Raw genomic sequence first — 15640 nt, 5'->3', positions numbered from 1 at the left:
GTTATTCGCTTCAACTACTCCCTGTGGTAGCAAGTTTGACATTTTTACCACTTTGGATGAAGACGTTTCTTCTGAATTCCCCATTGGATTTCTTGCTGACTATCTTATATTGATGGCCTAGTTATACACAAGAGGAAACAGTCCCTCTGCATCCACTTTAAAATTATGAAAGGTTTTGATTAAAGAGCTCCATGAGGTCACCCCTCAGTTTTCCTTTTTCCAAGAGAGAAGAACCTGGTTGTCAATCCTTTCTTGAAATGTTTACCCACATATTTCTGCTATCATCCTTGTAAATTTTCGCTGCATCCTTTCCAATGCCTCTATAACTTTGTTAGAATATGGCAACAAGATGTGCATACAGTACTCTGTGATCTAGAGGGTTTATCATAACTTCACTACTTTTCAATTCTATCCCTCTAGAAATAAAACCTTGTGCTTGGCTTGCTTACTTTATGGCGGTGACAACAAGAGGTACAACCTTTAGTGATCGATGTTATTTATACTATATTTTCTTCTACCCCATCTAGACTTGCACCGAAGTCATGTGACCTTCCTATTCTTCCTATCAAAATGGATTACCTCAATTTATCTATGTTGACTTAATTTATTAATTATTTGCCCATTCTACAAGTTTACTGCCCTCCTGTAACTTGCTGTAGTCCCTCTCAGTCTTGTGTTCCCACTATTTCCTACCTCTGCCATTCTGAATAACTACCTTTTCTGCCCATTTGGTGCTTTCTGTCTTGAATTCAGCTAGCAACCTTTTCTGCCACTTGTTAATGTGCTGCAATTCTTGCGTTACTCATTTATAGGATGTGGCATTGCCATTGCCTGATTGCCCTTGAGCATTGGTGAGCTGCCTGCTCAAACTGCTGAAGACTGCGGTCAAGGTATTCCCAGGACACTCCAGGATTTTGAACCAAATTGTAGATAGTGTACACTGCTGCAACTGTACATTAGTTATGGAGGGAGCAGATGTTTAAGCGGATTGGGTGCCAATCCAGAGGTCTGATGGATGTTGCCAAGTTTCTTGATTGTTGTTCAAGCAAGTAGAAAGTATTCCATCACACTCCTGTTTTGTGCCTTGCAGATGGTGAAAAGTCTTTGGGGAGTCACTTGTCACAGAATATGTTGTGGTTCAGTTGGTACCTCATTTTGAAGGAGTAGAATTACTTTTGGGTATGATTTAGCGGGAGTGAAGGTTTTAGTTTCACCCAGGATTACAGAGGGTTTGAAGGAATTACTGCAGATAGCACATGTGATGCCAACAGTAGGGCATGTGGGAGTCAAGAAAACCCACTGGGCTGTGAATGACTCAAAGAAAGAAATATTGACAAATGTTGATCACATATCAAATGCCAATGGTAGTGAACCGGATTCTGAGAATTCGCAAACCAAAGGTGACCATAAGTAGAGGAGTCAGAATTTAAGAGTGGTGGCAGGGTATAAGAGCCAGACAAGGGTTTTGACTTTGATTCTGATTATAAAGTCAAGATAAACAGTTGCTACCGAATAAGTCCGTCACGAATGGATCTTGAACCATTGGCTAGTAATTCTTCCAAAGCGAGTAACAGAGTTAGCAAGCCAGAAGTAAAATGTCAATTGAACTTTTCTAACAGCAGCTTGTTACATACAACCTCTTGCAGTAAACACATTGCCATTCCCTTCAGGTGAAAGAATTTTCCAGTGCAGGCTTGCTTTGAAGCAAAGTGTACACAAAACCATGGCATCAGTTATTCAGGGCGAGGACAGTAAGGACTGTGAAGTGACACCAAGTGAGCAGCTGGTTAACACATATCCTCTTGAAGGTCTACACTGCCTCTTTTGAGGTAAAAGCAGATAGTAAGGAAGGTGAAGTAATTAGTAATCAATTCCTTTTGAAAATCATGGGGAAGGTGAATGGAGAACCCTGTAGCGGTTCTACAACCACATATGTTTACAAAAACCAAAAAAGTTAATTGAGCCAATAATGTGCCATCCTCTGATTCTGGAAGTAGAGGGGAACTATTGAAATTAGAGATAAAGGTTGTGATTGTGAAAACTCCGATGAGGTAAAAGTTGTCACACGAGGATTAGAGCACTCAAGAGGACGGACCCCTCAATGCACTTGTTGCTGAAGATAGCCACGAGAAGGCCAAGACAGAATGTAAAGCTGGAGAGGTTGAAGAGTCGATTAGATACAAATGAACAAAATTTTCTTTCAGCATTGACAACCGTCCTTTGTAGTTTAGTTGCAGGACAGCTACAAATTTTGGTTAAACTTTCATTGGACAATCAGGAAAGACTGACGGCATTACATGAGATCCTGAAAGAGACAGAAATAACAAAAGATACTGAAGGAGTATAGAAGGAGTTGTAGCAGAACACCACGGGCACTCTGTTAACTAATCATGACATAGACATAAGAAACTTTGGTCCCGTACAGCCACATCCATGTTGACTAAAACAACAGAGACTGGCTCAGTTAGTTAGAGACTAAAGAACAATGTAGACATATTGCAGAAACAAGCAAAACTACTGTGGTCCACAGAACGCCGAGTTTGAGAGATCAATGGCGATGTTGGAGGACGAAACAGTGCTGGCCGCCCCGGGCTTTTCCAGTCCGTAATCCACTTGCGTTATAGCGAAATTTAAAACCTGGAACGCAAGATTATGACGTGGAGGTTTGCATTACAGCAGTTTAATGTTAAAATTGTACATATTACCAAAAAAGATAATGTAATTGTGATTATTATTATAGAAACTGGGAGTGATTTAGATGGGTATGTGTTTATGTCTTGAATACCTCGTAATGAAACCCCCATGCCCTGAAGGTTCATTCTTTTGGCGGGGGCGGATGGGGGGGGGTACAGCAAGAATCTCCTGTTTAAACCCTGTTTGTTCCTCTTTTAATAGGCCTATGCCTTTAATGCAGACTTTGCCTTTGCAGAAGCCGGTGTTGGCTTAAACTGAAGTTTGACCTGTGACCCTGAAGGAAAGCAGTCTGCATGAAGCGGTCTGTAATTCCAAGCAGCAGATTCCAGAATGATTTGACTGACATCAGTAATGACTCAGAATGATGGACTTGGCTGGTGGGCAATGGGCTGACTCAAAATGCTGGGCTTTGCCAATAGCCAGTGGTGATTGGTTTCGACTTCTACGCAGATTCTTCAGAGCCATAATGTTCCATTTTTACTCTGTTTAAATTCTGGTAGCAAAGGTGAATTACCCAGCTGAACTCTCTCCAGGGAACTCTCTCCAGGGAAAAAAGAACTACTAAGTTCATGCATGAAAAGATCCAGCCAACTCTTTCTCTCCAGTACGCCTGTGAATATTTAATTCCTGAAAACAGGGCCTGGAGGAGAGACCCCCCCCCCCCTCCCCCCCCCAAATGAAACAAATCCTCGGTCACTCCAGGAAAGGTGTGTGAGTTCAGTGAACGCCAATGCGGGATGCAACATTAGAGGCTGTAAATCTCACTCATACCAGGAATAAGGCGCACTGAAGAATCCAACATTGAAGGTAAGGACTCTCATCTTTCTTTTTATCTTCAACCGTACTATTTTCACCTCTTTCACCCCCCGCCCCCACCACCACCGTGTTAGTTTGTCGTGTGTGTGCGTGGGTAGAGGGTGGGATGGTTATTGGGGGGGGGGGGGGGCTAGTGGGTTAGCTTGCAGTCATCCGGTTATAATCACTGCATATTTCATCTTTATTTCTTGTATAAACACAACAATAACTGTGTTTCAACTTACAAACCTGGTGACTGTAAATTATTGGGCAGCCAAGGGTCAATATTTTTGGAATTTTATATGAATTATTGGTTAATTCACTTGTCAAAGAGGTAGGTTTAAGGAGGAAAAGAGAGTAGAACAGGAGAGGTATTTATAGAGAGGAAAATCCAGACCTTAGGGCCTAGGCACGGACACCAATGGTAGAGCAATTAAATCATGTTGCTCGAGAGGGCAGAATTAGAAGGTTGTATGGTTCAGAAATGTTCAAGATGGAGGGGTGAAGCCATTGAAGAATTTGAAAATAGGAATGAGAATTTTAATAGCAAGACGTTGCTTGACCTGGAGCCAACAGAGGTCAGCAAGCACGGGGTAATAGGTGATGGGAACTTGCTGCAAGTTAAGGCACAGGCAGTGGAGTTTGGATAACCTCAAGTTTAAAAAAGGATAGAATGTGGGTGACCAGCCAGGGTCATGTGAAATAGTTACAGTTAGAAGTAACAAAGGCAGGAATGAGGGTTACAGCAGATGAATTGACCTGGGTGAAATCAGGTGATCTTAGTGATAGCTTGAATATGGGGTCAGAAGTTTATCTCAGAGTTATGTATGCCAGCAAAATTGTGAACAGGCTGTTTTAGTCTTAGACTTTTGTCAGGGAAAGGGATAAAGTCTGTATCCAGGAAACAGACTTTTGAACACCAGCTTCAATTTCCCCATCCATTAATGGAGGAGGTAGAGCTGGCTGCCATCATGTCAAAATTAACAATTATGTTTTTGGATATTGCCAAGTAGCAGCATGTAGATGGGAAATAGGAGAGGTCCAAGGATAGATATTTGGGCAACATAGGTCAGTGTCAGAGAGTTGTTACAGGAGCCATTGCAAGTGATTTTCTGGCTATGATTAGATAGATAAGAATAGAACTAGGTGAGCGCAGTTCAGCCCAGCAGGACAATGGACAATAGCGGTAGCAGGGTGGATGGGGGGGTGCTGCAGTAGGATTGTATGATCAATTATTTCAAAGGCTGCAGACAGATGAAGGAGAAGGAGGTGCGATGGTTCACCTTTGTCACAGTCACATAAGACGACATTTGTGACTTTTCTAAGAAATGTTTTCATACTATGGCAGGGTGAAAACCTCATTGCAGAGATTCAAACATGGGAGTTAACTTTTGAACACTGCTGTACCTGGCTGGCAGGTGCTGCCCTCAAGCTACAGGAAAGATAGGTATGCACCTTTGAGGCAACAAGTTCAAAGTCTTCGAGTGAAAAGGGAGTTGGAGATAGGTCATCGGTTGGTTGAGGAAAAAAGTGATAACAAAGATTTAAAGGGAAGAAGGACAACACCCGAGGAGGGAAAACCCATTAATAAATGCTGGCTAAGCTGGGGGAAGTTAGGTGGTTAGCTGTTTAGTGGAAAGAGGGACGAGAGAGCGCAGGTGGTGGGTTACATTGACAAGGTGAGCTCAGATGGGGCACAAAGATTTGTATTTATTAAGGAGAACCAGCATGGATCTGTAAACGCATGTCGCACTTGATGAATCTTCATTATGTTTCTGGCAAAGTAACAGAGAAGGCTGATGTTGTCTATAGGAGTTTTAAAGAAGTGTTTCACAAAGTACCACAAAAATGCTGGTTGACAAAAATTAAGACTTGTGGAATGAAGTATCTTGGGGCAGCACAGTGGCACACTGGATAGCACTGCTACTTCACAGCGCAAGGGGCCCAGGTTAGATTTCAGCCTTGGGTGACTGCACATTTTCCCAGTGTCAGCATGGGTTTCCTCCTGGTGCCCCGGTTTCCTCCCACTGTGCAAAGATGTGCAGGTTAATTGGATTGACCATTATCAATGCAGGGATAGGGCCTAGGTAGAGTGCTCTTTCGGAGGGTCAGTGCAGACTCAACGGTCTGAATGGCATCCTTCTACATCGTAGGGATTCTAGGAATAGGAATCAGTGGCAGTTTGGATAAAAATTCGGTGTAAGTACAGAAAAGAGAGGATTGTGGTAAATGGTTGTTTTTCATACTGGAGAATGGCAGGGAGGGGTCTTCCCCAAGTCAGTGCTAAAATCAATGCTATTTTTAAAAATGTATATATAACTGACTTGGAATAGATTAAAATGTTAACATTTTGTCAACGATATCAAACTTGGTGTGGCAAAATGTGAGGATGATACTAATCAACTCCAAAATGACAGGTAGGGTAAGGTAGGAGAATGGGCAGACACGTGGCAATTGGAATTTAACACAGGCGGTGTGAGGTGATGCAGTTTGCATCCGAAGGGATAGAGAGAGGCAATATAAACTTAATGGCACAGTTTTTAAAAGTTTACAGAGACAGAGGGACCTAGAGATGCATTTACATTTGATCTTTGCAGGTGGCAAGACATATTCAGAGAGGAATTAGCAAAGTATATGGAACCTTGGGCTTTATAAATCGAAGAAGAGTATAAAAGGAGGAAAGTTATGCTGAACCATTATTATGTTCTGGTTAAACCACAAGGAGTTCTGCATCTAGTTCTGGTCACCCACACTTTCAGAAAGATGTAAAGGCCCTTGAGAGGATGCAAATGAAACTTACCAGAATGTTTCCAGGTTTGAGGGATTTGAGCACAGTAAGAAGTCTTACAACACCAGCATGTTTGTTTCAAACACTAGCTTTCGGAGCACTGCTCCTTCCTCAATCGAAAGCTAGTGTTTGAAACAAACATGTTGGACTTTAACCTGGTGTTGTTAGACTTCTTACTGTGCTCACCCCAGTCCAACACCGGCATCTCCACATGAGGGATTTGAAGCAAAGGGGATTGAGGGGAAATCTGATAGACGTGCATAAGCTTATGACAGGTGTAGATAAGGTAGACAAATAAAAGCTATTTTCCTATTTGCTGATGAACCAGTGACCAGAGGACAGATTGGGCAAGAGATGCAGGGGGATGTGAGAAATAAACTTTTTTATGAAGGGGTTGGCAATGATCTGGAACTTTCAGCCTGGAAAGGTTTTGGAACCAGAGATGGTCAATGATTTCAAAGGAAATTAGATGTACACGTGAAAAATAAACTTGCAAGGCTTAGAATAGACCAGGCAAGTGGAACTGACTGGATTGCTCAGCAGAGCACCAGCATGGACACAATAGGGTCAATGGCCTCCCTCTGGACCATTATGACTCAGAAGAGATTTACGAGAATGCTACCAGGACTTGATCGTTTGAGTTATTAGGGGAGGCTGGATAGGCTGGGACTTTTTTCCCTGGAGCATAGGAGGCTTAGTGGTCTATAAAATAATGAGGGGCATAGATAAGCTAAGTAGTCAACATCTTTTCCCAAAGGTAGAGAGGGCAGAGGCACAAAAGGGAGATACAAAAGAGACCAGAGGGGAAATGTCTTCACAGGATGGTGAGCATCTGGAATGAGCTGCCAGAGGTAGCGGTAGAGGCGGGTACAATTTTTTCCTTTAAAAATGTTACATGGGCAGGGTGGGTATCGAGGGATATGGGACAAATGCGGGCAAGTAAGATTAGCTTAGTGATAGAAACTGGGCTGTAAACATCTATGACTTTATGACTCCAGGAAGATGAGAGAGAAACTAGACAAGGGTACAAATTTAGGGCAAGGACAGGAGAAAGCTTGGAAGTTTGGCCTTGTGGTCTAGTGGAAGAGAGTGATGAAACAGAGGCATCTGATTGTTTATCTTGAAGACTTATCTTGAAGACAAAGTCCATGAGTGCCTCCCACTTATCTCTGGATGTGAGTATGGAGGAGACAGGGGAGAGGGATTTAAGGATGTAGTTTATAGTTGGGAAAAGATGAGGACCATCTTTGCATTCCACAATGACCCTGGAATAATGAGCAGTTTTAGCAGATGAGCAAAGGGCCTGAATGGACAGTGGATGGCGAAGCCAATTTTCTGCCATATCTTTTCAGGACTGCATCCACTCAGGGAGTGGAGAAGAGGGCCGGGGAAATAGCCAAAATGGGAGATACTGATGATTTTGCTGCTGGGAATTGAGAAAAGATGTAGACATGGGAACAGATGAGCAAATCAGTAGCTGTAGGAATATTGGGGTGAATGAGGGGCCAAAAGCTAGACAGTTGGGATTTTGAAAGTTCAGCTAGTATTGGGGTGTGAAAGAGGAATGAGAGTGGAGAGTGATACAAACAAGTGATAAGATGGCCTTAACTTAGGTTGATATGATGGAACTAGCAAGACCATGTGAGAAGGCAAGGTCAAGGGGAGAAAATGATTCTGGGTTGGTGGGTTTACACAGAGGGAGATAATTCAGGTGGATAAGAGGGCAGTGAATTGAGAAAACACATCATGAGTTGAGATGGAAGTTGCATTCAGAGGATGAGATGCCATTTGGTGCAGAGGCTGAGGGAGGAAAGCAGGGAAGACATCTGGGTGCAAAATGTTTTAGTGTACGCTGAGCCACGAGGGTGCACATATTACAACTCAGATGGTCATGATAGAGAGAGAGAGAGAGAGAATGGTGATCGTGCCAGGAGGGTATCCTCATTGTGAAGATATCTCAAGGGCTGTACAGTGGTCACCCCACCAATACAGTTATGGCCAGGCGCATCTGTGACAGGGAGATTAATGAGGGAGAGGTCAAGTAGGGTTTCCCTCTTGTTGGCTGTCTCATCATTTGACGCAAGTTGAGCTTGACAAAAATATCCTTACAACTCAGCTCAGTCAGTAGTGTAGCTACCAAGCCATTCCTGATGATAGACATTGAAGACTCCCATCTAGAGTCTTTGCCCTTGTTAACCTCCGTGTCTCTTCCAAGTGATATTCAACGTGAGAGAGTATGAAGGAGCATTGATACATCAACTGAGTGAGGGCAGTAAGTGGTAAGCAGCAGCAGGCTGAATTTGAAAGAATCTAGATAGAGGGAGAGGAAATGCTTTCTCTATTCCTTTCTCCCAATATTTAATTATTTATTTACTTGTTACCTTTCCTTTTTGAAATTTTCAATTAACTCCAAGTGGATGTGGTGATGTAGTGGTTTGTCACTGCCACTGGATCGAGACACAAAGAAACACAGAGATCCAAGGTAATGCTCTGTAGATCTGGGTTCAAATCCCATCACTGTAGATGGTGGAATTTGAATTCAATTTTTAAAATCTGGAATTAAAATTCTAATGATGACCATGAAACCATTATCAATTGTCATAAAAGCATATTGAATGCCATGGGGAGATTTTAAATTCTCCCTTGTTGGAGATAGTCACTTCCTGGCACTAATACTTGCTACTTACCAGCCCAAGCCTGAATGTTGTCATTCATCATCTAAGGATTTGTAAATGGTACTGAACATATCCTCACTTCTGACCTTTTGACAGAGGACAGGGCATTGATGAAGCAGCAGCGCTGTCTCGGAACTAAGATGATTGACTTCCAACAACCATTTTTCCTTTCGTGCTAGGTATGACTAACCGGGAGAGTTTTTCCAGTGACTTTGGTTTTGCTAGGACTCCTTGATGCCACACTCGGGCAAAGTGGTATGGAGGTCAAGAGCAGTTATCCTCACCTCACCCAGAGTTCAGCTCTTTGTCCATGTTTGGACTAAGGCTGTAATAAAGGTCTGAAGCACAGTGGCTCCGATGGGACCCAAATTTAGCAGGTTATTGCTATTTAAGTGCTGTTTATAGTGATACCTTCCCTTACTTTGCTGATGATCAAGAGTAGACTAATGGGGTGGTAATTGTTGGGTTGTATTTGTCCTGCTTTTTGTGGGCAGGACATAATTGGGCAATTTTCCACATTGCCAGATAGATGCCAGTGTTGTAGTTGTACTGGAACAGCTTATACCATTGCCAGAATGCTGTCAGGACTCAGCCATTGCAGCATACAGTGGCTTCAGCTGTTTCTTGATAGCACCTGGAACAAATAGAATTGGCTACAGTCTAGCATCTGTGACACCCGGAATCTCAGGAGAAAACAGAGTGATCATCCATTTGGATCTGGTTGAAGATGGTTGCAAACGCTTCGACCTTGTCTTTAGCACTGACGTGCTGAGCTCCTCTGGTATCACTGAGAATGGGGATATTTCTGGAGCATCCTCCTCTGGTTAGTTGTTTAACTATCTACCACTATTAACCACTGGGTGGGGCAGAACTTTGATCTGATTTGTTAGGTATGGGATCACTTAGTTGTGTCTATCACATTTGCTTCGGCATTTTGGCATGAAAGTAGTGCAATGTATTTCTATGATATTGAAGCTGCTGTATGACATTGCTGCTTTTAAGGTAGCCCACATTTGACTCCTCATATCGACCTAATAACAAGTTTTAGTCATGTGAAATTGGGTAAAAGAGCTTTTTTTTCTCTATATATGCTCTGCATGCTAAAGATTAGCTAAGTAATGGAGTTTTTTCACTTCAAGACTTGAGGCAATCTTCTTGAAAATGCCTAACTTTTCTTTGACTTGGTAAAAAGGCAGAAGACTAATTGAGCTTCATTTATGACTTATGACCTCTTGTCTACAAATGTGCAGCTTGCCAATTTTAATGACTTAAGCAAACTAAGAGGGGTCTTATTGTGCTTTATCATGTCAAAACCCTGTCATTTCAAACATCTCGTTGAAATGACCCTAATGTCACAAAGAGCATGTTCTTTCAAGGAAAGTCATCAAGCACTACAGCCATGGAGTATTTGAACTGGAGAGCTCGAGATCAACAGCCATTGCTTTAAAAAAAGTTGCACTTGTACACAAGCATATTCACACAAACAGGCACAACTTTATGGATTGTTCAGATGACTTATAAAGCATCCAGTTCTACCATTTTAAATTAAGCTATTATTCTGTTCTACCCACCACAATATATTAATTTATTTAAAAATCTTACCGTAACCACTGGCCTAAGAATGGGTGTCGTCTGCCTAGGATAGTCATTGAGAAATGGTACTGCACGGAAAGAGGCATCAGAATCTCTTGCCTGGGCCTGTGCAGAAGCTGAAAATGGTTGTGATGCTGGGATAGATTTATTAGTAGTTGTCCTTCGATTTCTTTCAGCAGCAATCAGATCTCTAATTCTTTGCAGCTTTTCTACTGAACCGTTTTTAGGAAATACAAGATGAGTTTCCTCCTGCAAATTTAAAAAGAAATCACCACAAATAAAAGTTTAGTTGTAACACCTTTTCATAGGAATATAAAAATGGTCTGTGCTGGGACCACAACTTTTTACAATATAAATTAATGATCTGGAAGAAGGTACAGAAGACACTGTTGCTAAGTTTGCAGATGATACAAAGATCTGTAGAGGGACAGGTAGTATTGAGGAAGCAAGGGGGCTGCAGAAGGACTTGGACAAGCTAGGAGAGTGGGCAATGAAGTGGCAAATGAAATACAATGTGGAAAAGTGTGAGGTTATGCACTTTGGAAGGAGGAATCAAGGCGTAGACTATTTTCTAAATGGGGAAATACTTCGGAAAGCAGAAGCACAAAGGGACTTGGGAGTCCTTGTTCACGATTCTCTTAAGGTTAATGTGCAGGTTCAGTTGGCAGTTAAGAAGGCAAATGCAATGTTAGCACTCATGTCAAGAGGCTAGAATACAAGACCAGGGATGTACTTCTGAGGCTGTACAAGGCTCTGGTCAGACCCCATTTGGAGTATTGTGAGCAGTTTTGGGCCCCATATCTAAGGAAGGATGTGCTGGCCTTGGAAAAGGTCCAGAGGAGGTTCACAAGAATGATCCTTGGAATGAAGAACTTGTCGTATGAAGAACGTTTCAGGACTCTGGGTCTGTACTCGTTGGAGTTTAGAAGAATGAGAGTGGATCTTATTGAAACGTACGAGACACTGAGGCCTGGATAGAGTGGACGTGGAGAGGATGTTCCCACTTGTAGGAAAAACTAGAACCAGAGGACACCATCTCAGATTAAAGGGACAATCCTTTAAAATACAGATGAGGAGGAATGTTTACAGCCAGAGGGTGGTGAATCTGTGGAACTCTTTGCCGCAGAAGGCTGTGGAGGCCAACTCAGAGTGTCTTTAAGAGAGAGATAGGTAGGTTCTTGATTAATAAGGGGATCAGGGGTTATGGGGAGAAGGCAGGAGAATGGGGATGAGAAAATTTCAGCCAATATTGAATGGCGGGGCAGACTCGATGGGCCAAGTGGCCTAATTCTGCTACTATGTCTTCTGGTCTTATCGTCTATGGTAGATTTTGTACTCCAGATGCTGGTATACATAATTTAAACAATCTACCAGTTTGTCCATACCACCTTCCAAGAATACACATGCAAACAAAACTGCTCCATATCACCCTTTAAGATTACCCTTTTAAATAAAAATAGGAGTTGCTGCACAGGACATCATTAATCTTTCCAATCCATAAACAGTATTAATTGATTTTGAAATCACTCACTGCTAACAGAGCCTTTTTTCTACACATTAATTGAGTTATTACAAATTACACTAGAAAAGCAATAGAAGACAAGGAACACAAATGAAAACTATTGCCAGAATTTGGAAGAGAAACAGCTAATGCTACTTTCAATCAAAAATTCTTCAATGATTACAAATGATGCTCAAACCTGGCGGGTACCAAGCAAAATTCACACACATTCTTCTCAATAGACTTGTGTGAATATTGGTGGTAGGAAAGAAAAGCAAGATTTTTTTTTTTTTAATCCACTGGACTCAGGAGTCCCAAAGTGCTACAGCTCAGTTAGACACTTTGTCATTATAATGAGTATGTGTAGCGCATAATTGTTCAATTGTTTTAGTTATCTATCACCATATGTGGCTGCACCGCATCAAGTTCTCCTCTACTCTAAAATCACGTGGTTCTTGAATTTGTTTTCCATGTCACTTCATGTCTTCTCTGATCTCACTGTCCCTCACACAGCCCTTGTGATCCGTGACCCCTTTCCTCCTAAATTGCTGACCAGCCAACTTCCCTCCCTGGTCGCCATGCTCGCTGACTTTGTGAATAGTTCACCCCCCCCCCCCCCCCCAGCTACTAAATCTATCGCTTTCAAACCCAGCATTGCTGCATCATCTAAAAGCCTGTTGTCAAACCACTGTCCCACTCTCAAGCCAACTTCCTTCTCCAAAGTGCCTGTTGTGATGAATGTTAGAAATTGGTGTACATATTGTACTATATGTATCTGGTGCAGCAATGGGTTTGAATCTGTATATATCTGCTGCAGTAATATTTTAAACAATCTTGGGTTTGAAAGAAAGACAGACATCGTGGCTGCAGAAGGTACAATTAAGACCTAAGAATGAGATCACCGTTAGTTCAAACCATGCTTATGATTACATGGAGGGGCTAATAGTTTTTTGTTATGATTTCTGAGGAGTGGATGATTAAAGACATTGTTTAAACTTAAGTAAATAAGTCAAGGGATTTGAGTGGGATAAAGATTATGTAGTAATGGAAGGAGCCAGGTCTGTGCGGTCTCGAGCAAGCAGCTGGAGTTAATTCTCTGGCGATTGAGCTGAACAGCAATTGCTGCAGAATGCCTTCAGAGATTCAGCATTAATCTGACAGGATCGCTCTCTCTCTCTCCCTAAGCAGTCTCTCAAAAAGATATTTCTACCCAAAGATAGTCAAGTACTCCGGTGCTTGCTAACTTTATTTAAAAGTGGGTTTTGCTTTATGAGAGAAAGAAGGTAGCAGTTAGAAGTTAAAATATTTCATTTCATTGTTTAGCATGGTTTAAGCTATTTTTTGTGCTGTTAAAGGTCATTTAATACTGTGTTAGTAATAAAGTTTGTTTTAATATACCATATCCCTATTGTGCGTCGAATCACTCCGAGAGCAAAGTATCCTTTCCTCGCAGTTTTATAAATTTTTAAAAAGTGACTGGGATCAGGTATCCTAGCAAATCCGGTCAGGTATCCTAGCAAATGTTGGGGCCTGGTCCGGGATCATAATACTGTGCATATTGTTGCCTCCTTTATAAGTGGCCATCCTTCCTGTTTGAAACTCTCCCAATTAAACTCTCCCTATCACAACCCTGAAATAGCCCAGTGGCACAGTGGTTAGCACTGTTACCTCCCAGCGCCAGGGACCCAGGTTCAATTCCGGATGTGAAGATTAGGTGGATTCAAAGAATCCTAACAGTGCAGAAGGAGACCATTTGACCCATGCCTCCACCCTATCCCCATAACCCAGTAACCCACATAAACTTTTGGACACTAAGGGACAATTTAGCATAGCCAATCCACCTAACCTGCACATCTTTTGACTGTGGGAGGAAACCGGAGCACCCGGAGGAAACTCACACAGACACAGAGAAAGTGCAAACTCCACACGCAAGTCACCCAAGGCGGGAATTAAACCTGGGTCCTTGGAGCTGTGAGGCAGCAATATTAACCACTGTGCTGCCCTTGGATTGGCCATGCTAAATTGCTTCTTAGTGCCCACAGGGTTAGGTGGAGTTACTGGGATAGGTAGGATGCTCGTTCAGAGGGTGGGTGCAGACACGGTGTGCCAAATGGTCTTCTTCTGCACTGTAGTGAGTCTATAAATCACAAAGTATGGCTTTTCTGAGAGCCCATTGTCTCATTAGTTGTTCTTGGCTGTCCTTTTTGGCAACTAGAACTACTTGAGAAGTATAAACAATTTTCTTCTATTCATTCATGTCCATCCCTAATTTCTCTAGTCTCACTCGTCCATTTCAGAGAGCAGTTAAGAATTAACCACATTGCTGTAGATCTGGTGCCACGTGTACACTTGACCAGATAAGGCCGGCAGATTTCCTTCCTGAAGGGACATTCGTTTTTAGGGTTATGACAATTGACAATGGTTTCATGGTCTCATTAGACCAGATTTTTATTGAATTGGAATATTCCCATTCGGATCCCCAAAGAATTAGCCTGGGTCTCTGGATTACCAGTCCAGTAACAATACCACTACACCACCATCTTTCTGTCCTTTGGAACACCTCCCACTTACCTTTCATTTTACCCATACATTTGGCCAGTTTACTCTGACTCATCCCACTGAAGCTAGCCTTACCGAAATCCAGAATCTTAACAGCTGTCTCTTGTTTCTTCCTTTCAAACACTCTGTTGAACTCAATCATATTATGATTGCTGTCTATTAAATATTCATGCACCATTGAGCTGCCACTAAATCTGGCTCATTACTCATTATTATTTTCATCATTAAATCTAATAAAGGCATACTCCACAGTTGGTTCAAGGGCATATGTTGCAGAAAACTATCATAAAAGGCTAAGGATTTGAACTTGTGCTTTGAGGGGAAAAAAGATTCCTAAAGTTTAGACAGTCATGAAGTGAATTGATTAGGCAAATTATTCACTTTTATAAAATGGTTCAAAGTAAAAATTAAATAGGATGTCAGGCAAATCTTTTATTAATCATATAAAGGATAATGGACTTGAACAAGTTAAGAAAAGATTACTGAAGCATATCTTGCAAACATGCCTGGTGTATTGGAGGTATACATTAGGGATAAAATCATGTATTTAAAAGGCAATTGATTTCCTGGACAACTAATCAAGGAATATGGCATAAAATATGGTTTAAATTATCAAAAAGGGACTTCCGGTGTGCATCATGAAGTGAGTGAGCACACACGAGGCAGCTCCTGCCTAAGGTTGCAGAAAAGAGCTCTTTTTTGGGCAGCACGGGTTGGAATTTCGATGAAAAGGCGTGGGTGAATGTTCAAGGAGTATTTTCCCCCAGGAAGAGGATGTTTCTTGGTTATCAGACCCTCAGAAACAGTGCAAGATTTGTCTGAACAGCAACAAACAAAAGCCTCTGCAAGTATGCTAGCGGGGGAAGGGCCAGCTTATAGGTCTCAAGCTGACCTGAGGGCCTTTATGAAAGCTGAATTCTAGCAGCAGAGGGAAGAACTGTGAAAAGATCTCACCAAGGCCATTGAAGAAGCGGAGATGGACTTCCGGTAGCGGTGATGCGGAGCTAAGCCGCACGTTCAGTGGCTCCCACTATT

At 42.1% G+C, this 15640-nt stretch overlaps 1 protein-coding gene across 1 annotated transcript in view; it reads right to left on the bottom strand.

Moving 5' to 3' along the window:
• The window catches only part of ngly1 (N-glycanase 1), a 54605-nt gene that overhangs the window by 27964 nt on the left and 11001 nt on the right, over positions 1–15640 (bottom strand). The window contains exon 3 of the mRNA XM_038797327.1: positions 10555–10794. Within this exon, the coding sequence (XP_038653255.1) occupies positions 10555–10794 (240 nt within the window). The remainder of the gene's footprint in view (positions 1–10554; positions 10795–15640) is intronic.

The sequence above is a fragment of the Scyliorhinus canicula genome, chromosome 5, assembly GCF_902713615.1.
Source record: "Scyliorhinus canicula chromosome 5, sScyCan1.1, whole genome shotgun sequence".
Classification (NCBI taxonomy): domain Eukaryota; kingdom Metazoa; phylum Chordata; class Chondrichthyes; order Carcharhiniformes; family Scyliorhinidae; genus Scyliorhinus; species Scyliorhinus canicula.
This window is presented reverse-complemented; position numbering and strand designations above follow the sequence as displayed.